The sequence below is a fragment of the Grus americana genome, chromosome 8, assembly GCF_028858705.1.
Source record: "Grus americana isolate bGruAme1 chromosome 8, bGruAme1.mat, whole genome shotgun sequence".
Taxonomy (NCBI): Eukaryota; Metazoa; Chordata; class Aves; order Gruiformes; family Gruidae; genus Grus; species Grus americana.
Window position 1 is genome coordinate 18,685,005 of NC_072859.1, and position 27,339 is coordinate 18,712,343.

The 27,339-nt window shown below is 37.9% G+C and overlaps 1 protein-coding gene across 6 annotated transcripts; it reads left to right on the forward strand.

Moving 5' to 3' along the window:
• Positions 1–27,339, forward strand: KYAT3 (kynurenine aminotransferase 3). 6 transcript variants are annotated; one of them, XM_054833828.1, is made up of 15 exons: positions 1–156; positions 2,657–2,692; positions 4,629–4,759; positions 7,958–8,016; positions 9,243–9,387; positions 12,385–12,534; positions 13,802–13,888; positions 15,262–15,384; positions 15,475–15,595; positions 19,562–19,638; positions 20,536–20,625; positions 21,264–21,450; positions 22,459–22,532; positions 22,976–23,062; positions 25,428–27,339. In XM_054833828.1, exons 3-15 carry the CDS (start codon positions 4,661–4,663, stop codon positions 25,488–25,490), a joined length of 1,362 nt encoding a protein of 453 aa, XP_054689803.1. In that variant the 5' UTR covers positions 1–156; positions 2,657–2,692; positions 4,629–4,660; the 3' UTR covers positions 25,491–27,339. The 6 variants fall into 6 exon arrangements, with proteins under 6 accessions (XP_054689803.1, XP_054689799.1, XP_054689798.1 ...); XM_054833824.1 differs by having other exon boundaries at positions 4,639–4,759; XM_054833823.1 differs by lacking the exon at positions 2,657–2,692.

Here is a 27,339-nt window from a genome sequence, read left to right on the forward strand (position 1 = left end):
GCGCCGTGAGGGAGCGCCCACGGGCGGCGGGGAGACGGGCGCCCCCCGCCCCTCTAGGGCGGTGGCGGGGCAGGCGGGCGCCTAGCTCCGCCCTGGGGGCTCCGCGCCTCCCTTCGCGGGCGGGACGGGACGGCCGGTGGAGGCGGCGCCCGGGCGGTGAGTTGTGGTGGCGCGGGCAGGGGGTGGAGGCTGCGCCCTCAGGGTCTGTCTCCGCCGAGGGCCTGTGGGGGAAGCGGCTTCGGTGCGGGCAGGGCTTCGCCGGCACCCAGCCCGAGCTGGGGGTGGCCGCGGTTCTTGGCCCTCAGAGCGGCCGGGAGCCAGTGCCGCGCACCCGGGGAATGCGGAGCGGTAATGGGGTGGAGCGGCCTGCGGCCCGCCGTCTCCCTCCTCTTTGCTGAACATGGGGCTGTCGGTGAGGGCGGGGGTTTTGTCAGTGCCTGGCAGTTTCTGGCCTTTCAGACTTTGTGCTGCAAGTGCGGAGTGCTTCAGGGTGAAAATGTGGGTGGGTGGAGGGCGTCACTGAAAGTAAAAGTGCAGTGTAAAGTGGCAAAGGCAAACCTGCTATATGAGAGGAAAAAAGTAAGAAAAAGCTCCACAACCTAATCCCTCTCCTCATTCCATATTGTAAAATTTATTTGTCCATCCTCAGTTTTCTTTGTTCTACGTAGATTATGAAAGAAGAAATGACAAAATGTTGGCTACTATGGCAAATCCTTCACATACAGCAGTTTTAAGTTCAGTGCCCTTAATAAGAACACCCAGCTTCCCTGAGTCCAGCAATTTTAGCAACAGTTCTCTTGGCTTGACGTGTCATTTATTACTTTTAGATGGTAGAAAAAGAAGTTTTGGAGAGACCTTGGTAAGATGGCATCTTTTCTTTCCCTGAAGCTTTCATCCTATAGATCCGTACAAAGAGACAGTCTTTCAGAGGCTTTACAAAGTTTGGCTGAGATATAACATTTTCCAGGTTTGCATATCCAACAAATATTAAACACAACACAAATATAACAGGGATTATATTTACATTATTCTGGTGGCTGATGGGCTTGCAGGGTTTCTAGTAACATGTTTGTTGCTGAGACTGCACAGTAAAAGGGGACTGCTTGTTACATGGAAAAACTGCAACAGTTTAAGGGGTCTTACTGTAAGTCTTTCAAGCTCAAAAGCATTGTTTTTAGAGAGGTGGTATAACTGAAGCTCAAAAACAAAGGGGCACCAGCATTTGGCCTTTAGTTTCAAACTGAAAAAAATCAATTCCTTACAAACATGTAACTTTTCATAAAATGTCCTGGTGGTGCAGCAGCATCCGAGGTCAGGGTATTGTATGACCAGAAGGCTGGGCAGCTGTTGCGAAGGGAGCAGAAGAGCCTGTAACTCAGAGGTTGAATCTGTGCTGGAGTGATTATAGAGTACCACATGAGCTAAATGATTGTTAGTCTACAGATATATTCATAAAGTTCCCATGACAAAGTCTAACTATATCTTCTGGTCTAGTTTAAATCACCAAATCTGAGTTTAAACCAGATTAGCAACCAGAATGTGTCTTCCTCCCAGCCTCACTAAAAAACATGTACTGTGTTGACCTTTCTGGTAGCCTTCCTTGCTTCTCACTCCCCTAAAAAAATAGGAAGCTGCAGGAGTAGTCATTCGTTACCATTTTTTCCCTAATGTGTTCTTCTTCCTGTTTAGTCAACAAGTATGCAAGCCTGAATTCCAGGAGGACTGACTATGAGTTAAAGCATTAATGCTTCAGAACACTGAAAATTAGAATGGGATGAGAAATATTTCCAGCTGTTAATTTCTGAGCTTAACAGACATGACTCTTGGCCTAAAAGCCAGTGCCTTTCTCCAAAGAGACATTAATAAGACTAAGAAAGAAAAAATCAATACCTTTTCATTCCCCAACAAAGACCAGTGCATTTTCTGTGTTTGAAGAACCTTACAAATTTTTGAGAGACTTGAAACAGGGTTTGCAGTACCTCTGTAGCTGCCTAGCACTGTGTAACTTCCCTGAGCTGGAAGAAACTTTCTATCTTGATGAGGAAAAACTAACTTAGGACATTATAAAACATCTCATTGTCTCATAGTCTTATACATACTTGGTCATTGCCAAAACTCATACAGAGGTAATAATTAAACATGCACTCATCCTGAAAGTAACAGTAAATAATTCTCTTGAGCTTGTGATATGTATTAGCACGTCATATACAATTATAGTGGGAATGTGTGTGTTTGGGGAAAAAAAAAAAAGTAGGTCTTGCTTTTGTTTGCGATCATTATGGGAGAGAATCTGGTTATATTAAGGAGGCCTTTGCCTTTACTTCCTAGAATAGCTTAAATGGAAGTATCCAGTGTTGCCGAAGAGAGAAGAGGTATTTTTAGAAAGAAAAAAATGTCATAAAAGTATTTTATAGGAGGCTTTCCCATTTAGTGGCCAGTAGTCTTGTCTCTGAGTGCTCTTGAGTCTGAACAAATGCTTTTCAGCATTCCCTGGAACAGTGTCACAAAGATTGAAATGTAGCGGGACGAATGTTACATGCTAGTGCCTTGACTTTCCTTACTGAAGCTGTTCAGCAAAGTATTGTGTCCAGTATGTTCCTCATAAAGTTTTCACAATTTCTACATTTCTGTGGTGTTAAAGGTGTTTTTACTTCAGGTACTTGCAGAGATTGACCATGCCACGGTGATACAGGTCTACTGCTCCTCATGCTATGTTGTGGTTTTGTATGATTGCCTTGTATCAAATAATGGCTTGCCAAATACCACACTGCCTTTCAGTGCAGCATGGCACTAATGCTAGAAATATTTACAGCTTTTAATAATTTTCCTTACAAAAGTTGCAAGTTAGTTTTGCATGTAAAGTTTGCAAGTTTTTTTATTCAATTTTGCCATGCCTCAATACAAAATGAAACTGGCAGATATGCATGTTTGTCCCTCTGTGCTAACTACTGCAAGTGTTCGCAGTGTGCTCAAGAGTAACCCCATCTCTGGTCTGATCCTGGGAGAATAGTGCTGTTGTTATAGTCACATTTTAAGATAGTATCAGTATGTTACATAAGTAGTTTTTGTAAACATATCCAAGGAGAGAAATAGAGGCCTTCACAATCTTTTTGATTTCATGTAGTTATTATCAAAGATTATGTCAAATACACTAAGTGCTGTTATTAAAAGTAACTTAAAATGTATTTACAAGTCTTCTTAAACAGATATATTTCTTTTATGTCTTTCAGAGTGTATGCTGAGTAGTGTCAAAGATTTAATTGCTGTTTATTTTTGGTAGTTCTCAGGCCAGCAGAGTTGAGGAGATTGCCAGTGTTTCTTCTTGTAAAGGAAGTGTCAATGGATTGTATACTTGCAGATTGCTAAATGCAATGGGATTACATGGGTATGATTGAGGGTCTAATTGAGTTAGCTACAACTCAGTACTGTGCAAGTAAGACCCTAATTTCAGAACTGAGACTGAGTTTGTAGCACTGGAATAAGAGAAAGGCAAAATCAACGTACTTTAAAAACTTAACTCATTCAATGAGGCATTCTTGAAAGGGAGTACTACTTGACCTTTTCTATTAGTTTACATTGAAAGTGTAAAGCACACTTTCTTGTTGGACTAAATCCATTCTTCATGAAAAAATCATGGTTTACTTTGATATTGAATTACCTTCTCTACTTCTATCTGCAAGGTTGCATGGTATTGTTTCAAGAGGCAATGGCATTCCTTTGTTTCTAATACAAATAGTATAGTTTTTTCTTTCTTTCTTTTTTTGTTTTCTTCCCCTTTTCAAGTAGCAAAGTCTGGGGGGAAGCAGGGATTATCTATTCTTTAATGAGTAAACTATGGAAAACAAAGTTAATAATTATACTGCTCTGGCTACTGTGTTTCTGACATAGGTCTATGGGTTACATGTTTTTCTCTTACACATAACAGTCATTTTGACAATGTCATCATATATATATATATTTAAAAATACATTCTGGAAGTAGTTGCCTGAAGTACCAGCTCTTACTTCTTTTTTATAGTTACTGATTAACAGGGCACATTTTCTCTAGTCAGTGAATGATCTGTTGCTCCACACAGAACGTTCTTTCTAGGTGTCTGTTGTCTGCCATGGTAGATATTTGATGTTTGCCAAGTCACTGTGGCAAAACTTAGTATAGTTATATAAAGTGCATAGGCCTGCCTCTCCAGTGTGACTAGTGATCTTAATTATCTGTTTCAGAATACCTGATTTGAAACACTTGAAAATGAAGACCAGTTTTAAAGCTGTGTGCATTTTTAAAAATTTGGCTCTTTTTCTTTTCTAAATAGCAATTTTTATTACACAAACACATTTTCACAACAATTCTAACAGAGACTTTGAACGTTGAATTGTATTTAGTCTTAATTGTCATTCAAGGAAAAGAACATCAGTGCTGTCAAATAGAGGAAACCTTCCTTCTAGGTGACATACAGAAACATTTTGCAGCCCTGTCAGTTAAAAAGTTTCATCCTCTATGCTTACAAATGTGATAAGGTAATAATTTACTAGAAATTATTTCAATGAAACAAAATCACTGAAGGGAAGAGAAGGGGATCTTATCTTTTAAAATTGCTTAGTGATGTGTAGAAACTCATTCCTGGAATCTGTAAGTTTTTTTCAGGTCACTTATTTATTATGCGGGCATGCTTTTTGCTTCACGAAGCTTCTGTTGCCTTGGCATTAGAACATACCAACTACAAAGAGATTTGCTTTCCAGATCCAGAGAACTTTCGGCCTCTGCAGTAAGTTTTCTTTCAGCTTTATAAAACTATTTTGTGTGATATTTTAGAGATGTACTAATTTTGCAATGTTGCCAATATATACGCATTAGTTATCTTTTTTTCTTGTTACATTGATCCACACATGTAATATAAAGAACAAAATGAGGTATTTGAATCAGTCAAATATTTAACCACGCTAGCAAAATAAATTTGTCAATTATTGCTTTGTGTATCCTTTTCAGTCTTTAAAGTCACATCTAGCACATATCAGGCCAGAAGGATTACCTAGTTGTTAGGGCACTAGAGCTTGAGATACAGGAGACAGGTTCAATCCCAGCTTTATCACAGACTTTCAATTAATTTCTTTGTAGCTCAGATTTCCTTTAATGAAATGAGAGTAGTGGTGCTTCTTGATGCTGCAATAACAAGGGGCACATAAATACCTCAAACTTGATTTTATACAGAATCTTCTCAATTTCCCAGCTTAACTGCTTATAAGATTGTGTAACTTCATTTTAAGTCTTCCAGTTTTGTTGAGAGAAAACAGAGCTTTGCAACAGGGTAGGTGGTTGGAGGTCACACTCTGCATTGCTTATAGAACACTGGAATGTGAATTGTGTTCCCAGGTCAGAACAGGAGTTCATCTAGTCAGCGCTGTAGGTCAACCAAGGCACATGTCAGATCCTTCAAAATAGATGTTCAAACCATTATACTGGACAGTTGCAGCATATTTTGCCCGTATGAGAAGTTTCTTTTAGCATGCAATCCACTTTGAAGGTCAGTTTTTGCCTCAGTCAGTTTTTCATATGCTCTAAGAATTGATAGTCTATTTAATGGAGCTGGATATTCTTACTAAACGTGCTGAAATCTTATCCTGTTTTTTTCTTCTCTTTTTTTTTTTTTAATTTTCTTAAGATCTTGGCTTCAGTTGTAGCTTTTGACATTTAATTCCACAATTTAATGATGCACCATGTAAAACTATTTGCTTCTATTGTTATTAAATATATTGCTGTTCAATTTAATCACAAGTTTATTTGTATTAGTAAGAAAGATAAATATGAGCAGCACCTGACTTTCAGGTGCTTTTCCTGATAGAAAGTATTAGGGAAGGCAGGAGGTCAGAGTTAGAGCTTGATGAGGACATACCTTTCCTGCTTAATACCAATCTTAAACTCATGGAAATCCTAGCCCTGCACCTACAAATGGCTTGAAGATTATCAAGGGATGACATAACTGGGCTAAACCAAAAAAGACTCTTAAGAATTCCCATGACCTTCTGGAAGAAAGAATGCTACTTAAGGTATCATTTAAAAATGTCAGCTAATTGGTTGGCTTTCTCAAAGTAATAAGGTGGACCTGAGCCCCACTGTAAGCTGAATCTGTGAAAACCTGAAAACTAATGCAGGTCCAGCTATTCTATTTTAAAACTAGTTTCAAGGCACAAGAAAAAAATAAATAGGAAGACTTAAATCATTAAATATTTAAACTTAAAATAGTATAAAATCTAGAAAGTGAAGGCTTCTTTTACTTGTCAATACATCTTTAGCTAGGGAAGGTTTCTTAATGCAGTTAAGATCTACATTATAGTTCATTATACAAGTCCTGCAGTTGATAAACCTTTAGCTTTTAGCAAACTGAAACAATTTCAAGAAGAGCTGGTCAATGGAACAAATGTACCCATGGCAGTATACAGAATTCTCATTATTAACTGGAAAGATGCGAGGTGAGACTTCTTATTCCTTGTAGTACAAGAAGTAGTCTAGCATGTGAAAAAAGATGTGTGTGGGGGGCTCAGTTTAAGTAGGACCTGTGTTATTTGTATTTATACAGTACAGCCAAATATTAATCGTGTTTACCAAGACGTACACTGTAAAAGTGAATTCATATTTTAAATTATATGTGTGTTTTTAAATAGATGCAGTACACATTACCTAGGTAGAACTCTTTCTTAACTATGGTGTATGTTCTGTGTCAAGAAGTACAACTTCACCTGTCTAGTTATCTTAATGGTTTTCTTCCTGAGGACAAATAAAAGGTGTCCTGTGCTTGATTCCTCTGGTTTTTGTGTCTCATAGATGAGGTCAGAATCAGATCTGTAGAGAAGACATATGAGCAGAGAAGTATCTGTTTAATTTTAAAGCTTTCCATTGTTCAAATCATCATGTATATGGTAGCTTCATTACTGTAAAGAGGTTGAGTGCAAACATGTGCCTGCATAATATTTCTACTGTGAGCCATTCCTATTGATTCAAAGTTGAAACTTGGAGTGTAATGGTAATGCAGACATTTTCTTCTCAGAGTATGGTAGCTAAAGTATGGTTTTTGAATCTTTCAGACAATAACAATAGCTAGCAGTGGTAAAAGTCACTAAAATTGCTTGTCTACTCAAAGAAACAGGAGTATCTGGACTACTGAGGGACTATGTAATTGCTATGAAATCTTTTTCCAGTATCAAGTTGGTTTACAAAGATACAAATGGACTTGCAATTTTGTTTGTTTGCACATAGAAGTAAATCTGGTTTTGTTCCTAACTTTCTTTTCTCTTTTTAGCTTAAAAATACCACAACTATCAATAAGTTTTTCTCTGCCTTTACAGAGAGTACTCATTGAAAGTCTATTCTAATGCAGTTTTCCAATACCTTAACTGAAGGTCTGAATACACAGCAAAAATGTGTTTTAATGTGGTTTTGCTGTGTTGTAAGTAAATACTTCAAGTTTTAAAAGTCTGAATGAAAATAAGAAATGTCTTTGCTATTTTCCTCTCACCCATCAATTTAACAAAATTACATAGAAAATGCCTGCTTTCCCAACTGGATTGAGCAGGAATTGGGCTAGAAATAACACAGTCTTCAAGTTGTTAGTGTATCATAGAAAAGAAAAAGAATGTATGTACCCTATTTTTTTTTCTTTTTAGGTCATCTTTTAAAGCTATTGAGCTAAATTATGCCCCTGCTCCATCCTTGCTGAAAGTTCAGTGGCTTTAGATAATGATGAATGAGAATTTAGAACATTTTTGTGTATTTTCTTGTTAGTCTGAATTCAAGCTATTATAGAAGCTTTAATGAAAGAACATGTCTATAATTTTGTGTAACTGCTGAATTCAGCTGGCAATGGTATATTTGAGAAAGCATGAAGGAGGGTTTGTCATGCAGAATCCAACAATATAGTACTTTGTCTTTCTTAACAAAACCCTTCTGTCTGTGTATTTTGATCTTGCAGACAATGGCCTTCAGACACAAAAACACAAGACGAATTGAAGGCCTTGATAGCAATGTGTGGTAAGTAAGAAAATATCTGTACATTTCAGAAAATATCTTTGGCTGATATATTTTCTTTCCAAATTGATAATTATTGCTAATAAGAAGGTACGTAGCACTTGCTATCTCTGCTGAAATATATTTGGCATCTGCTTAGAAGCAACGAACGAAATTCTGTAAAAAGGTGTGAACTAATTCTTATTCTTGAGTTTTAAATATTAGGCTTGGGCTTATCTTCATCTATTAAATCACGAAAGACAAGTATAACTCTTGGGCATGGTAGTATAGCTGACTTTCAAATTTAAATGTTAATTTTGTTGAGTAATGTATTTCAATTACACTTGATTTGTGTTTACCAAATAAGTCAGATTATTTTTAAAGCCATTATGCTTGTCTTTATAATTTAGCTTTTTAACATACTTTTTTCTAGGTATTAAATTGGTCTCAAAGCAATACTGCCATCACTGGTAAACATGGGATTTTGTTAGTTGGTGAAAACACTATTTTGGACTTACATTACTTGTATGCATATATGTGTGTGTGTATATATACACAAGGTGTTTTGGTCATCCAACCTCAAACTAATTTTTAGAAATTTGTATTAATTTTTGACAGAACTGTGATGCTATGTGGGGTGTTTTTAGTTTGTTTGGTGGTAATTTTTAAAAATCTTGATAACATTTGAGTAGTGAGGAAAGGGTAAAATGCAAAGCTCTGAAGGGAGGGAAAAAAATCGTTCAAGAATCATAACATTTGAATCTGGCAGGCTACTAGGAACAGTTAATGAACAGCCTGAAACAGTCTGTTACCTAAAATAAATTAAAAAAGAAGTACTTTGAGGTGACAGGATAGTTTAAATGACACCTTCACGTGACAGAGTCTACCCTTTAAATTATTAATTATGCCATTCTAATTAGATCTACTTCATTTTGCAAAAAGCATAGTGTCCATTTCTGCCCATATCCAGAGTTACTGTGTGTTTGTGTGTGTGCACATCTGAGCACAGTTCTGCTGGCATAAAAGTTACTCTGTGGGCGCAGAAAGTCAACCTTTATTTGAGTTCCCTCTGGCTCCTGTGGTTGGTTACCATTGTCCCAGCCCCCACCTCTCCATGTGAGCACCCTGCTTAAACCTGTTTCCACTGCTGTGAATTTGGCAAAATGAAAAACTTTTTTTGCCTTTTCATGCTAATGAAGGAAAAGATTATTTTATATGGTATGTTAACTTTAAGATTTTTTCCCCTTTAGGGTTGAATTTACAAAGGTGGCAGCAGATCCCTCAATTGTTAATCTTGGTCAAGGTCTTCCTGATATCTCCCCTCCCAGCTATGTTAAAGAAGAGCTGGCAAAGGCAGCGGCAGTCGACAGACTGAACCAGTACACACGAGGCTTTGTAAGTACTGTGGAACTTGAGGACCCAACTTTAGTGGAGAACATGCCACAGGGAAAAAACCCCTGACTTTGCTTTAAATTAGTTTTATCTGTAGGTCATACTGTTGTGTTCCAAATTAAGTTGATCTAGTAGCCTTATCTGTTACTAACAAATGTCCTCTGTATAGGCTTCTGCAAGGCAGAATCTTTCAGCAAGAGCAAAATGTTAGAGCACCTGAGGGATGGATTATCTTTGAAGAGTCAATTCACAGTTTAAAGAATGTAAATTATACATTTACATCTGATTTTGGTCAGTATAACTGTGAATCAGATAGGATAATGGTAGAATGATACCAGTTGAGACAGCGCCTCTAGGATCAAGAAAAGATTTACCCATAACATTTAGTAGATTTTAGTGGAGATTAGGAAGTGATGAAAACAGTAGAGTTTTTGCCCCTGGAAGATAGTTACTACCCATTCTGTAAGTTCACTTGTAGAGTTTATGTCTTGAGCTGGGTATGAGTGTGTGGCATTTATTATTGTCCAAGGCAGGATATTCAAGTGGACTATTACTGTTTTAGCAAGACCACTTCCTTGTTTGGTTTCTCTTTCTTATATTTTGTGGTAAAGATAAACCATATTGCCCAACTAAGAATCATGTGCCAGGATTGCTACAAGACCCTAAGGAGTCAAGTATTTTTCTAGATGACCATATTATGCAACAGTGATAGAAAAACATTGTATAGACTGGTAGGCCAGCAGTTGCTTTGGTAGTTGTGGCATCATTGTGTATATATTCCAGTGTAACTTTTTGCCTGTTCCCTGAGAATCTGCATGCATTAGAACTGACGGGAAGCAGCAGTGGCCAGCAGCTCCCTAAAGCAGGAGCCATCACAGCAAGCAGGGCAGAGGCCTCACCAGCCAGGGCCCATTCTCACAGCACCTGAGCAAGGCAGGCCCAGAGATGGTGGCTGAAGTCAGCCCAGATCACCAGGCAAGCTTGCGGTGGTGAGGTGGGCTTGAGGTCAAGCCAGGAAGTCAATCCACAGGTTTGGCCCGGCAATGCTAACCATGGTTAGACATAACCCACTGATCACTGGGCAGGTCCAGAGTGACAAGGCAGGTCTAAGGTCAAGCCACAGAATCAGTCTACAGGTAGAGGCTGGGATCAACAGGGTCTGTGGCCAGGTACAGGTGTGGCTGTAACTGAATTGCAGACCAGCAACCCTACTGCATAGCATTTAAATGGAGCTCCTGCACCAGGGGCACAGCTCTGGGTAGCAGCCCCACGTGTGGCTGGTCAGGGCCATTAGGGCAGTCAGGGCCCTGACAAGGACAAAAAATGAAAACAACAAAACAAAACCCAGTGAATGTAGACTCATTACCATCCTTCTTTGGGTCACTTTGTCAATCACCTTTAGTTGTGTGCAGTCTCTGCAAGTAGAATATATATATATATGTATAACTTGAAAGTATAAAGCAATTTTTTAAGTGGCAGACACATGCAAAAGATGGGTGGGATTTAGTGAACTTCTGGGCTCAGCATTAGTGTGTTCATCAGCCACAATAAGGCGCCTCAGACGTCATTGCTCACCAGGCAGACAAGGTTGGGGAGGAGCCTTGGCACAGGGGGAAAGACTACAGAGAGAATGGGCTACAGCCTACCTTCTGGCAAATGTTCACAGGCTGATTTTCTAAAATACTTTGCAAATAAAGCATAAATATATTTTTTTCCATTGCATGCAATTATTCAGTATTTAGTTTTTTCACTTTGTTCTTTATTTCCAAATAATTTGATAATTCCCGTGATAACTATGAATGTTTGCAGATATATTATACTGTAGATAGTAATTAAAGAGGAATTTTTACCAATATTCCAATTTTCAGCCTTTGCACTTCCTCTACAAACTTCTACACTTGTAAGTTTTTTGAGCACAGATATTTGTGGTAGCAAATATGGGCAGGATGAGTATGAAGGATGCACATCCATCTGATAATTGAGACATTGTCTCAGCTCTCTGTGGCACTTGGACCTCTCATTGACTGTAGGGCTGTGGCTTGTAGAGTGACCTAACGTGACTTGGGTGCTGCAGCATTCCTGTGTAGCTGACACATTTGTGGCAAGAAATGGTTGTCATTTGAATCAACAATGACTTGTAAGCCTTAATTTGTGGTAATTTTCTTGTTTACAGAAGTGTTCATGATTTTATGCCTTGTGTGTAGAGGTACAGTGCTCAATATTTTAGAGAAGGATTTTTGTTATATAGCTGCATTTTCTCATGAGCTGTTTTCTATTTCTACCAAGTATCCAAAAAGAAAAAAGATTTTCACAGCAGGAAACCTGTAGTCTTCCTCAGTAAACAGAATTGTGCCTTCTTATTTCCATATTGTATATGATCTTTGTTGCATGCTTGTTTTCTTGTTCTTTCCATGTTTTGAGAAGAGTATGTTAACTGCCATGTCCCTGTAGGGGACACAAATGGTGAATGGTGCTCTAAGATTTGGGGTATGATTATCTGAATCATCATTCTGATTACAAGTGCTGTTTATCAGCAGTATATAAACAGAATAAAAATATTTCCTTTGCACGAAATAATTTTTAGTTGAAAGATAAGGAAAGAAACAGAAGGAGCTTCAGATGGAAATATGGGCAGGTGGGAAAGTGGGTGAGGATGAATTAGTGTCAGAGTATTCCCTTCTCTCCTTCTGTCTCTTGTCTTAGTGCTCCTATAGGCTACCTGGAGCTATCCTGAGATGTGATAATAAGATAGACATTAAAAAGCATCAGATATACAAAAATAATTTCCTAGTAGATATGAATAAATTGAAATAACTTTTCTTCCCTAATATGCAAAAACTTTAAACCATGCTACCTGTTACAGCCATTAACACTTAGGGCTTATCTCATATTTTTTATTTCAAAATGTATTATTTTGATATATGTGGAAAAAACCCCAAACGCAGGCTTTGTACATTGTCAGGAACACACTAATCAGTTGCATTTGTTTGCTTTGACCAGGGACATCCACCGCTGGTGAAAGCCTTGTCTCAAGTGTACGAGAGAGTTTGTAGAAGAAACATTGATCCTCTCACAGATATCCTGGTGACCGTGGGAGCTTATGGATCTCTCTTTAGTACAGTACAGGCATTAATTGAAGAGGGAGATGAAGTAAGTTTTTATTTGAAATATTAATGCATACTCACTGAAATGAGAATTTGCCTATTTTTTATTTGTTCACTTTAAAATAGAAATTAATGTTGGGCCTTCTTTTATTTGTCCACTTTAAAATATAAGTTAATGTTGGGGCTTCTTTCTGATCTCCATTAGTTTGATTTGTTACAGTTGCACATCTGACTTACAGTTTCAGAAGCTGTGATCAGGAGACTATCCTTTGGATGTCTTGCTATCATTCACCAAATTACAAACCCCTTTCTTTCATACTTACGGTACCTGTAGCAGTTTCTTTATCAGTATTACAGTTAGGTGACACAGTAAATACTGATTTCTTATTTGAGAAAACTTGTGGGCTTTTGTCTGCAACAGAAGACTAAGGGTGATGCAAAATATGGTTGGTGTTTGAATAACCTTTGTGTATCAAGTTCTGTTTTGGACCATTGCATGGTAGCAGAAAAGCAGAAAAGTCCTTTAAAGAAAGGATTGATAATTTACTGTACTAGCTGTGATGATTCATCCCTTTGTTACTGATGTCTGCCTTTTGGCAATGATATTAGAAGTCATTTTGCGGGGATATTTGTTTGTGGTGGACAAGAACTTTTTGTGTTGTCATGCATTTTGTTTTCAGTGTGTTGTTGGTTTCGCTTGTATAATGTATTCTCATCTGTATCTTTTCTTCCTTTTCTGTTGTTCTGATACTCACTTCTCTTTTTTGTATTACAGTTGTCTGCTATTAGCCTTTGGTTTTTTGTTGGTTTTGTTTGTTTGCTTTCCTATTATCTAGCCTCTATACAATTTTTCTTGAATTGATCCTCATTTTTTACCTGGAAATTTTCCTCTGATAAAATCTGAGGACTTAAGCCATTCTTCTGAGATTCCTAGATGCTTGGGAATCCTGGAATTTCATGGACAGAATTAGGGCAGCTATGCTGTGGTAAAGCAATTTGCTGTTGCTATCTCCCATCTTTGCCTTGTAGTTTCAAATCTGTGTGCAGGACCCAAACATTCCTAATATTATATCTTAATAGTTGTAACTATAGAAGAACAGCCTGTGTGTGTTGTCAAAAATGATTAGTGCTTATCATACTTAGACTGAGGGTATTGTTATATGATGTTCTAAAAGGGGGAACATTCTGCAATGTTAGATCAGGATGGAGTGCCAGAAAAGTTATCATGTTATACCACAAAAGTAAATCTGAAAATACAATGATATCATGCACAGTAAATTCTCTCTTTCTGATACTAATGATTGTAATTTCAGGTAATAATAATAGAGCCATTTTATGACTGCTATGAACCAATGGTAAAGATGGCGGGTGCAAAGCCTGTTTTTATCCCACTGAGATATGTGAGTAGCTTTTTAAAAATTATTTATCATATAAAGTTTCTCATCCATACTCAATGCAGTTTGAAAACCTTCTAGACGATACTTTCTGTATAGTTTTTCATAATAGCCAATTATATAAAAATGAGATAAATCGCTATAGTGTAAGTCTGAGACAATAATAATCCAGAGCAGATAGAATATTTTATTAGTGTTGGAAAAGGTGAGATAATGTTTCTCATTTACTTTAATTGGTGCATTCTGAAAGCTGATCAAAATTCCTTTTTTGAGTGTCATCAGAAAATGTTTTTGGTGCAAATAAGGGAAGGAGGATCACATATCTGCAATTTCAGTATCTGCAGAAAATTCAAAAATTTGGTTTCTGATCCCTTCAGCAACTCCTACAATGACAGAATATAATTTCTTTTCCAAAATCCGCTTACTAAATAGAGTGATCATGCAGTAGACATATTGCTATACATACTAGAATTACTGTTTCCTTTATTGTTGAAAATGAATAATTTTGGTATGGGTTAATTTTCAAATTGGTACTGCTGGCATTATGCTGGCAGCTTGCAAGGATTGTTCTGAATGCAAAGCGTTGATCCTGTTACCATCACCTCGGGTGACTGGCAGCCTTGCGTGGGAAGGGCTGAGGGGCTCGTTAGGCAGGGCTGTTGCACGAACACTGTGACATTAGAACAATACGGAGTGACAAAACCTCCAGGACTGCGATGGGAGTAGGTGAGACTGTTCCTCTGAGTGCCCTCCTTCTAGGGATGTTTTGAATGACGGGGTTCTTTCAAGTATTTTCTGTTTCACACTCTTGTTTTTGGTCTGGCTCTCTCCCGGTAATGCGCAGGTGTCAGAAAGTTAGTGTGGCCATGCTCTTTGTTGTCTGCAGCAACTAGCCCAAACTTCTGTTGTCCCTGAGTAATACCACAGCAACTCCAGAGCCTCAGTGATGCAGATTTTTAACTGTTTGGCCATTTTCTTATAGACAAGGAGGAAGAAAAGACCTTGAATCTCTGCAGTGGTAATCAATCTTTCCAGCCAAGCATGGACATACTTGTTCCAGTGTCTGGGAAGGCCATAAACTCTCCAGTCATGTGGCTGGACTTCCTGCATTACACACTGTTATAATCAGCATGTGTGTAACCAGATTCTGGAAACCAGTTCGTAGGTTCGAGGAGAGGACAGCCACTGTCATAATAATTTACCTAGCGCTTAGCTTCCCTGCCTGTTCCTAGAAGTGTCTTCTCCCAGGAGAGCAAGACAGATTGGATAGGTTGTCAGGTATGGTTATGAAAGTGTCTGAGAGTGGTAAGTTGGGCATCTCTGCTTAGGCTGTAACATGTCGTATTCAAGTAATGCATAAATTTATTGGTTTTTTTTAGAAAAATAATGGAAACTCTGCATCTAGTGCTGATTGGGTCTTAGATCCTGATGAACTTGCGAATAAATTTAATTCCAAAACAAAAGCGATTATTCTGAATACCCCGCACAACCCTATAGGCAAGGTAAGAGTCCTGCTTTAACGCTGCTATGATTTCAGAGTAAGCCTTAAATGCTATGATTAATGCATTGTCCCTTACTTTCTTGTATCCCAGGTGTTTACCAGAGAAGAGCTCCAGGTCATAGCTGATCTCTGTATTAAACATGATACTCTGTGCATCAGCGATGAGGTGTATGAATGGCTGGTGTATAAAGGGAATAAACACATTAAAATAGGTACTGATTTTTTGTGGCATCTTAGAAATGGTTGTAGAATGATGTTGTAAATGTGCCTCTTGGAGACAATGGTTGCTGGAAGGAGCTCAAACTTCAAGCTTTGACTCTTTTACAATGTTTAGACTAGTAAGAGGAGAGCTCCTCCCTTTTCTGAAAAATATTTTAAGGAATAATATCCAAATAGAATTTCCAAAAGCTCTTAAGTGACTTTGGAGCAGATATCTATAGAAAGCAGCGGGACTGATGCTCATAAATCAGTTATGATCATCTGAATATCCCATCCTTATTCAGTTACTTTGTTGGCCATGACATACCATGTATGTGTATTGGACTATGCTTTGCTGAAGAACTAGTAGAAGAAACAGGGATTAAAACTTCCTTCTCAAAGCATTGTAGAGATAATCAATGAGGGAAATGCATAATGAGGAACACAATTATTTTCACTCCACTGTTTATAAAAAGAAAGAAAAAAGTAGAAAGGTTAGTGCAGAGATAGGGCCTGAACACTGACTCTACAAAGTGCAGTGACAGTTTTAAATAACGGACATTGAATTCAATGCAGTAAGTCGCTGCATGGGCAGTGTGAAAGCATGCTAAAGTCTTCAGGCAGTATTGATATGGGGTAAAGCACCATTGCAAGAACAAACCAGAAAACTAAATATGATCTTATGTCCCTGTCTCTCTTGTTTTACTTCTTGATTCAAGTTTCACTGAAGTTAGTGGAATCACTCCCACTGTCTTAGAACAAGTGAATCTAGTGCAGGTTAGTGAACTCCTTCCCCAGTCCTATAATGCTACAGCTAAGCATTTATGTAAAAGTGTCTAGTGTGGTGGTCTTGGTTTGGATCTGCTGATGTATTTGAGCTGGCTAAAGTCCCAAACTTCCTTCTTATATGTATAGACGTTTTCTTTCTGATAGTAGCATCTTGCATGAACTATCTGTTATGATGTACTTACTGTCACAATGAAGGCACATTTCATTTGTGTGCATAGAGACATCTAGTTGAGATTTAACAATGAAATCAAGAGACATAAATATAACTTAGACATGAAAAAGCTTAGTTTTTTCCTGGCTTTACCACTGGTTGAATGCTGAATAACTTTGCTGTTTTGCTTCAATACCATATCTGTAGAGTGACGATAAAGGCAACATTCCATTAGTGGGGGCTGGATCATTCTAAAAACTGAATCTTATAAGTAATAAAAAGGAAATTATATCTAAATGACCTTGCAATACTTATTAGCTGAGCCACACAGTTGCTGATCATACAGCTGCAATACATTGATTGTATTGGCCATGCATAGAATATGAGTCTGTTTTGAAAGTGGCCTCATTTCATGGCTGTTGTGGTGCCTTGATAGTGATACCTTCTCGAAGACCTTCAGACATGGAAGAAGGGGAACGTTTTGGGTACGTTCATGCGATAGTAATCTGAGTCAGTGCATCCTAACAAGTTGCCACAGTAAGTGATCATGTGTGGCTTATTGTGTCCCAGTTGCAAAGTAAAATGAGTTAAATTTAAGCTTTCTTCATGGGCTTAGCAGGTGGTTCATGCAAATAGCTGTCCTCAGAACCAAAATCTCTGTGGGTGGTGTAAGGTAATACATTTTCCTTGGCAATGGCAGCAGATCTGAACACTCATGTTGTCAGTTACACTTTGGCTTAGTGGACAGGTGGTGAATTATTAAGACACAGTAATTCTATTGTTAGTATCAGTATTGTAATTTTAGTACTTCAAACGAAAACATTTCCAGTTGAACAAAAGGCATTCTGTAGTTTAGCATAAAATGTAAAAATCCCGTGTAATGATAATGCAAGTTAAAACCTGGACAATTAGCCAGCTAGGTTTACATACATATTCTCTAACAGATCCCATGATAGCATCTTTAACTTTAGTGTTAAAATGACTATAAAACCTTCAGGGTAACACTGTAAACAATAATATTATTTCAGTAATAAAAAGAACAGATCTTGTCTCTAACTTAAGTTTCTTAGGTTTTTTTAAGTCTACAAAAGATAATACAAGAAAAAATGAATGTTATTTCACTATTTAAAACCTCTTGGTTTTCCGTATTAACCTCTACATATTCCATCAAATGCAGTGACACGTTTTTGTGAGAGATGCAAGATGGATATTGCATCAATTTACAGGGTCTGATGGTGGTTCCTTAATAAAATTTAACAGGGGTTGCTAGCCACAGATCATAAAATTAGTACAGTCTTTTTGCTGTCACTGAAGCAGTTTTCTGTAGTGCAGAGCACTTCATCATGTTTCTCATCATTATCTGACTTCCGTAAAACTGTGGACCTCCTCTAAGTAATGATTAGGGTGCACTGGCAGTTTTAGAGATTGTGTCTCATAACTGAGGATTCTGAACAAGCCTCTTAAGCTGAGTGCCATCCCAGGTAACAGACTTATTATATGTGTTAGCTTGCACTTCGTTAGTTCTTAAACTGTAGTCAGACTTGGTTATGGTGTCGTATAATGATGTTGCCATATGGCATGGAGGAATTTCCCTCTCTATTTAGAACTTGCTGCTTGTAAAAGCAATGGAGCTGCTTCTTCCCCTGTGCCCTTTTGCTGCTGCTGCTATTGTTTGAAATGCTGTTACATTCCATCTCCAAGGTTGAATTCCTATGACTATGTGGCAAAACAGTCTCACTAGAGGGCATTAGCTTTGAAATTCAATTCTTTTTGCAATCTGTGAGACCTAGTTTGGTTGCCTTTAGGAAGTGATCTGTGCTCTTGACCTAGCTAGCTAAAAGAGGCATCTGTTGAAACTGCCTTTTTGTTTTCAAGATCACAGAGCAGTTGAATGAATATGGGTGGGCTAATAGGAATATGAACTTCTTTCCTGCTGTTTTGTTTCTCTTCTTGGCAAGTGTGCTCACAAAAAATTACAACACATGTTTTCAAATAACTGCAAAGACTTATACCATGTCCAATGCAGATAATTGCTGCAAAAACTTCCTTATGAAATTCAGTGGTTTTATTTGGAAAATCTTTGTTCATTGGCCTCCCTAGAGAGGGGATTTAACAATTGACAGATTCATTGGTAATGGTTCTAGTGTACAAATGAGGTGGAGCTGGACATTGTTGACCACTGCAATTGCAGTAGTGGTATGACCTTGTCTAACTGCGTCTCAAACTTCAGTGTGTCTTGATTTATCTGTTTCTGTTGAAAATGAATTAAGTTAGAGTCCAAATAGAGCACCCCTAAAGCAGCATACAGAAAAAAAATTTGCAAACTATGGGAAGACATCTTTGCTCTGTCATCTCCTTGGAAAGAAAACAAAGGATTTTGGTCTCCTACCAGATAGAAATACAGAGACAGGCCCCCATGCGTCCCTTATTCCTTGCAAACATCCTTAGCTAGCTGCTATTGTTGGTCAGTGCCAGGCTTGTTCAAATTATATAACAAAACGTAGTTTATTTACTCACTCTGCTGGTTTTCTGATTCTTGTGGTGTTTGGTTCCGGGTTAGAAGTCTTAGTAATTTTTTTTTTCTTGATATTTGAGAGAGCTAGTGACACTGGATTGGACAATTCTATTAAAATGGCTTGCAGTGCCTAGTTAATGTTGTGTATGGTGCTATTATCAGGCATCAGAAATTATGCTGTATTGAGATGAACAGGTAGCAACTTCTTAGATCATATCATATGAATAATTATGCATTTTAGCTGAGGATAACTAAGATGTAGTTTTCACAAACTGTGCTTCTCACTTTCTGCCTCTTCCTTCTCCTTTCATTAATCCTTACCTTCTTTTCATGCCAAAAAGCACTGGCCCATATATCCTTTCTCATTTGTTACAGTTGCTATAATTTTACAATATTGTCATTGCTTGGCTAATATGCTGCAATGTTATAGCAACATATAGCTCTGAGATAGGGGCATTACAGTTTTTCTAACTACATGGAATATGTGAGTGCACCTGTACCAAATTAATTTTATTTTATATACAGCTACGTTGCCAGGTATGTGGGAAAGAACAGTAACTATAGGAAGTGCTGGAAAAACATATAGTGTAACTGGCTGGAAGGTAAGAAGAATCAATATAAAAGAGTTCAATTATATAAGTAACAGAATGCATTTATTACACTAAAAAAGGCTCTGTTTTTATGACCTGTCTTTTGAAAGCTTCTGGCAAATCTCAGTGTCTCCAAAACACAAAGACAGAATTCACGTGGAGCAATTACCTGTCTTGAACACCCATGTTTTAATTCTTTTCTTGTCTCTCAATTAATAAGCTCTTGTGAGGAAAACCATACCAAAAAAAAGAAAAAATCACAGTATGATTTGTTTAAAACGAGTCAAGATTCTTGGATCAAACATGGATATTATTATATTTTAACTTTCCTGTTTTGTGGTAAAAAATTCAGATTTTGATAACTGTATGTTTTGGAATGTCTTTTATTTCTGTAAAATATTTAATGATAATATTTTGCTTGACTTTGAAATACATATCAGAAAGGAAACAAAAATATTTAACCATTTGGCAACTAATTTCTTTCTTCTTCACCTGTTTTCAAACTGAACCATGACATATATGAATCAGTTGTGAGCTTTTCTTTTATGCTTAAATCACCTTTGAAAAAGGAACTTATGAGATGGAAAGATTCTAAAACAATTAGGAATAACATTCCTAATAAATGCTCAGTTCGATTTCTAACCCTTAATAAAGAGGTAAGAGTTTGCTCAGTACCCTGTGAGAGAGAGGGATAAGTGAAACTGTAGCTGTTGTCTCAAATCTAGAATTTTAAGGGCATCGTTCAACAAACTTTGTGTAAACTAGCTCTTTTCTGAAATCTTTATCAGAACAAATTCATTACCAATTCTTAAAATAGAAAAACTTGGGATATTGGCTAATTTAGTTCTTTGTTTATTTTCAGTAACACCGTTGCTGTAAGTATAACATATGCGTGCTTTCTTCCCTTAGCTTGGTTGGTCTATTGGCCCCCAGAACCTGATTAAGCATTTGCAAGTTGTTCACCAAAATACACTGTATACTTGCCCAACTCCATTACAGGTAGGTACAGATGGAGCAGAGGAGGCTATTTTCTGGTGTAGCAAAACTGTAGGCCTCACTAATAAAACTGTAATCACAACAATGAATTTTTAGTTGTCAAAAATATATATGCTGGGGTGCAAGAGGAGGAGACAAATTTCATCAGCTCAACAGACATTAAAAAAATAAATCAGTCTTGCAGATTCTTTCTTTCTTCTTTCACCTTCAAACTGCTGCTTCTTGCATAGTACATGACAATTTTAGTGGTTTCCTAGCAAATACGAATAAAAGTTGTTGCAATAAGGTCTTGTTTTACTGAGCGTTACCTCTGTCTAGTAGTTTCCAGTATTCCATGATACGTTATTATCAAGAATTTAAACTTAGCTTCAATTCAGATTGTAAACCCTTGTGTCAAGGACTGTGGCTTCTGTATATGATTAGTGCCTAGCAAATGATTGGGTGCTTTGGGTGTTGCCACAGCACAAAGTAATAAACAAATTACACTCTTGGATGTAGCTTGCGTATTTTGTATATGCTGATTTGCTTAATAAGGGCCAGAATTGAAGGAAAAAATCCATGTGATTTCAGTAGGAAGTGTGTGAGTGTCTGTGAGTTTACTGAGTGTCCCTGAGTACTTAAAACATTGATTATGTTTCCAGGAGGCGTTGGCACAAGCATTTTGGATAGACTATAAACGCATGGATGACCCAGACTGCTATTTTTACTCACTGTCTCGAGAGCTGGAAAGCAAGCGTGATCGGATGGCTCAGCTACTTCAAGAAGCTGGACTAAAGCCTGTCATTCCAGATGGAGGATACTTTATGATTGTTGATGTTTCTACATTAAGTTAGTATAAAGTTTACTAAAAAGGGTGTGGAAAGCAAATATTATAGTGAATCTGAAAATACAGCTTTCATTTTAAACTATATTCTCATTTCATGTTTGCATAACTTTGTCAGAAGTACTAACTGGGACTGAAATTTTCTGTTTGACCTTAGCCTGGGAGGCAGATTTTATAAGCTTCAGCAAAGCCTTTGTTTGTGATCCTAACTACTCTCCGCGCTTTGCAAAGCTTTGGCAAGGTTTTCGGGAGGATAAAGGAGGTAGATAAACACTTTTATTTTCAAAAGGTCTATAATTATGAAAAAGTTTGAAAGCGGAGCACCTGGGTTTATATTCTGAGTTCGTACCCATTTGTACTTTCCCCTGGTTTTTTTGTTTGTTTGTTTTTCTTAATCTGAAGTCATATCCTGCAAGCTCTTTGATGCATTCTGATTTTTAAACACTATAAAATGCTACCAAAATTTACAAAACCTTTTGGAAATTCAGTTTATGGTATCATTGGAGGAAGAATTCCCACACGGGAACATTTTCTAGTTCCGCATTTTTCACAGACTGGTCCTAATGGCACTTGTCATTCACACAGAAATGTTTAAACACAGCTGGACCTCACAATGCTACCATGTGTCAGAAAGTTTTAAATACCCCAGTTTCACAGATGAGAAAACTGCAGTTGCAGTGATTATTGCTGTCCATGCAAAAAAATACACTCTTCAGTACCCTCCACAATCCTGATCCCTCAATAATCCAGACTTGAGGACGTGGAGTGCTACATCGTTTTTTTCCAAGCTACATGTCTGAATTTGCTTTGAATGGAAAGCAAGAGCTCAGGTCAGAACGGAAAGGTTCAATCTGTTGGACAATTTTAATTGTTATACTATAATTTTTAATTATATTTTAAAATAAAAGCATACATATTTATTCTTGAATATTAACTATAATGAAGTGCTGTTAATGAATGCCTTCCCAATGGAGTCTAGGAAAACTTACATGTTCATTTTGAATTTTTTTTAGATGTGGATCTCTCTGATGTAGATGAGAAAGAACCTTATGATTATAAATTTGTCAAATGGATGATAACATCTAAGGTAAAGTGTCTTAGTCATAGTCTAGTTTTAGAAATGCTTTTCCATTGAAAGCAAGAGCAGTGCAACTGTATGTATTAAACAATGTAGTAGAGATACTCCATTCAGAATATTATTTGGTGCTTACAGTAACTGCTGCTAACTACGTGGCTAAAATATTGCTAAATATCCTGAAAATGTACCCTGTAGGTTTGTGTTACATCCCAGCACTTTTCTTTCAGCTTGCTTAAATGCTAGTTGTACAAAAGTACCTATGAAATGTTTTACCTAAGAAAAGTTACTTGAATTTAGTTAAACCTAGCTAGTGCATACAAAACCGGACCTTGTGTTTCACTCACATGTTGGGAGAGTTCTAGAAATGGAATAGTAAAATCATCATGCTTAGAACAGATTTTTTTTTATACATATATAAAATAAGCAAATACTATTTCTATTTTATGTTTCAGAAGCTGTCAGCAATTCCTCTTTCAGCATTCTGTGGTCCTGAGACAAAAAGGCAGTTTGAAAAATATATACGGTTTTGCTTCATTAAGGTAAATTTGTGTCCTGGGAAGACTTAAGACTCCTAAATATCAAAGCAGTACATAAACCTGCAGGAGACCAATTGTTACATTTTCCCCCAGGATCTCATGAGCTGGATGGTTTTAGGCACAGAAAGTTAGCTTGGTGTAAAATTCAGCACAAAGTATCATAGAACGTTTTGGGTTGGAAGGGACCTTAAAGATCACCTAGTTCCAACCCCCCTACCATGGGCAGGGACACCCTCCACTAGACCAGGTTGCCCAAAGCCTCATCCAACCTGGTCTTAAACACTTCCAGGGAGGGGGCATCCACAGCTTCTCTGGGCAACCTGTTCCAGTGCCTCACCACTCACACAGTAAAGAATTTCTTCCTAATATCTAATCTCAATCTACCTTCCTTCACCTTAAGGCCATTCCCCCTTGTCCTATCACTCCATGCCCTTGTAAACAGTTCCTCTCCAGCTTTCTTGTAGGCCCCTTTTAGGTACTGGGAGGCTGCTCTAAGGTGTCCCCAGAGCCTTCCCTTCTCCATGCTGAACAACCCCAACTCTCAGCCTGTCCTCATAGGAGAGGTGCTCCAGCCTCATTCTTGTGGCGGTCCTCTGGACTCAGTCCAACAGCTCCATATCCTCCTTGTGTTGGGGACCCCAGAGCTGGACACCGTACGCCAGGGAGGTCTCACAAGAGCAGAGTAGAGGGGGAGAATCACCTCCCTTGACCTACTGGTCATGCTTCTTTTGATGCAGCCCAGGACACAGCTGGCTTTCTGGGCTGCAAGCGCACACTGCCGGCTCATGTTGAGCTTTTCATCAACCAATACCCCCAAGTCCTTCTCCTCGGGGCTGCTCTCAATCCATTCTCTGCCAAGCCTGTAGTTGTGCTTGGGATTGCGCTGACCCATGTGCAGGACCTTGCACTTGGCCTTCTTGAACTTCATGAGGTTCGCACAGTCCCACCTCTCCAGCCTGTCAAGGTCCCTCTGGATGGCATCCCTTCCCTCCAGCGTGTCGACCCCACCACACAGCTTGCTGAGGGTGCACTCGATCCCACTGTCCATGCTGCTGACAAAGATGTTAAACAGTGCTGGTCCCAATATTGACCCCTGAGGAATGCCACTTGTCACTGGTCTCCAGTGGTTCAACTGTCTTTTTGCTGAAGGACTTTAAACCATAAATGTGGGTGGCATGGCTAAGAAGGGCAACTGGCAGGAAACAACTCGGATGGGTAGGCCTTTTTTTGCTTAGTCAATTGATTTTTAAAAACACTCTTGACCATTGGTGACTGTGAAAATGAATGACACAGGTACACTATTAATTAACGTGGATTCTACAATCCAGAGCAGAGAATAATTGTATAGCAGAGTGGTATAGCCCATGCCCATTCAGTTTCCAACAAGAAAAACAGTGAAGAGGTCACCTTCAGGTTTAGCTCAGTTGCCTGAAGATACATAGGGTTTCACATGAGCACCAAATTACAAAAATCCCCAAAGACGCAGGAAGTTATCTTATATGTTTTTTGTGAATTAGCTGACTTTTGCCATTTTGTGAGCACCTCCTTTTCACATATTCTTCCACCTGTTGAGTCTGTTCTTGAAAAGACTGAAAGACTTTGGGGACAGGTACGTAAGCTTTGATAAGCCCACAGCCCTAAGATGTTTTCCAGTTATTCTGTAACAGTCAGCATAATGGAACATGTGCAACTCCTTAACTGTTCTAGTATAAAGATTGAACCAGTAATGAAGGGGAGTTTCTGCTTGTGTTACTTCATTCTTTGGATGAGGTATAAAGACTGTGATATAAACCGAGCCAGTAACAACCAGGATGAAACTTGCTGGTTGTAAACGTGGCTTGCCCAGGACAAACAGCTCTAATCATGTCAAGTTAAAGACTACTCGTATGACTCACCAGGTTGTAGCCAAGCCAGACAACTGGCCAGTGGATAGATTACCCATATTTAGAGGGTTTAAATACTTCACAGCATAACTTGGTTGCATGGAGATTTAAAGATCCCAACTGTACACATAAAGATTAGGAAACTATACTAGCATGTCTCCAATATAGAGCTGCCAAGTACATCACTGCATAAATGCTAGACATTTATATAAGAAGTATTGCTTTCATTAAATTTGATAGTATGAATACTGAGAAAATATGTTATCTTTTAAATATACCTAATAAATATTTGCAAGGAATCAGCATTGAATTCTTCATGTAGTGTTGATTTGTAGCTATAACTGTTAATCAAAAACTGACTGACAGATATTTACAGGATGCAAGTGAAACTGCCAAATATTGACTTGGGATGATACAATTATTACTGCTACTCTCTTTTCAAGAACTTCCTACTCGCACTAATAGTGATATTCCTTGTTTTGCAGAAAGACAGCACACTAGATGCAGCTGAAGTGATCCTGAAGAACTGGAATAAACAGACAGCGTGATTTTTCTTACTAACTCTTCCATCCGATATAATTATCTATTAGATAGGGGTTTTATTGCAAATTTAAGAACAAATTACTTAGTATAGAATTAATATGACATTGTCAATATATTTGTGCTGCCAGCTGCTGAGGAGTTAAAACAATGATTGACTTGAAATGTATGTAATGCAACTCAGAGGTTATTTTCAGTCTTTTCAAAATAATTTACTTTTTTCTTAAAAAAAAAAAATCCATGGGATGCACTTCTTTTACTGAAAGACAAAAAATTGTAGGACTCTGGTATAGGTATTTTAAAGCTTACAAGAAAAAAGTGGGAAGTGGTTTTGGTATGAGATAGTACAGGAACTAGGAGTGAGACTTAAACATCACGGTTTGTGAAACGCCATAGCCTGCAGTGGAGGAAAATTAAGATATGCCTCATATTAGATAATTGCAGTGACTTTCTGCATAGGTACCTACCTACCCTCTCCATGCACAAATTGCATCAATTTAAATAAAATGATTGAGTTAAATCAATACAGTGTTTATACTATAGGCAAGATGGAAAAGTGCTAAGTTGCCTAATTACTATTTTATTTTCCCACAATAGTCATGTGTGCTGTTCTGAAAGTATTCAGTCCTCAATAAAGTTGTAACAGTGGCATCTAGAATAGGAATTCTATTTACTCATGTCTACCTATTTATTTATTACGTGGTTGAATCTACAAAGCAAAATAAAAGACCTTGCTTTAGAAGCCCCTTCACAATCCCATGTCCAGTGACATAATTAATCCCATCATCCTTTTTCTTAGCATGTTCACAGCATTGGTAACTTCACACTAAACTTCTCTCGAACTCTTTAGATCTAGGGGGAGCATGGAGACGGGCCTAATACTGTGCTATGGAGCTCAGCTAACTTTGTTTCAAGCTCAGTTGATAAAGGACTGTTTCAAAAGAGTTCAATATGGAGAATTCCTTTCTAGTTGCCTCCTATTTCAGTTCTCTCTGCTATATTTTCATCTGTGGATGGGTTTCTCACTAGCAGAAGCAATCCAGGTAGGTAACCTTTTAGGTTGTGTATTATATTCTCCATGTTGTTTCTATAGTCTTCCCTCAGGCTCTATGGTAGAAAGCCTGAACAAATTCAATAGCAAGTTTTGCAAATATTTTACTCATTTTGTGATCACAGCTGGAATCTTAACTGAATTCCATCAGACAGTGACCATGGCCAGGGCCTTAAAAAAAGTATAGAAAGTGGACTGTGAGAGCATCTGCTAGGCTTTGTCGTTAGTACTTCTTGGGCCTCTGGGAGTCCAGTAGTTGGGACTTCTGTAGTCTTTGTAGTTGTCTTGCACTGCCATTCCCCAAGTCTCACCAGGAAATGGTTGGCTGGTATTTTTAAGGTGGTGTATAGTCTTTGTGCAGAAAAATCAATTCAGTAATTAAAATGACTTAACTGAAATTTCAGTGTGAATTTAATGTGGAGATTCCTACATTAAATTCCAGGAGGAACTATATTTTTTAAGGTAGTAAATTTCTGTGAAATCTACACTCTGTTTTACAAGGAGTTTAAAATCTGTTTATGTATGTTGCACTGGGGATCTGTGCTGTTGCAGGAACTAAGAAGGTAGTGCAAGAATCTATTGAGCTGCATGATAATTTGCGAAAGGAAAATGTAAAAGTCTGCCACTTTAATTGAGAAGTGACTTTTTATAAAATTAAGCAAATTTTTCTAGCATAAATTAGCCATGTTAAAAACATAGGCTTCTACGAAATGTTTGTATGATTACGTGAATCAGAATTTTCTAGTTTCTTATGCCTCTGAAATAATACAAAATAATAAAATACTTGAATTTTCTTGTCCTTGAAA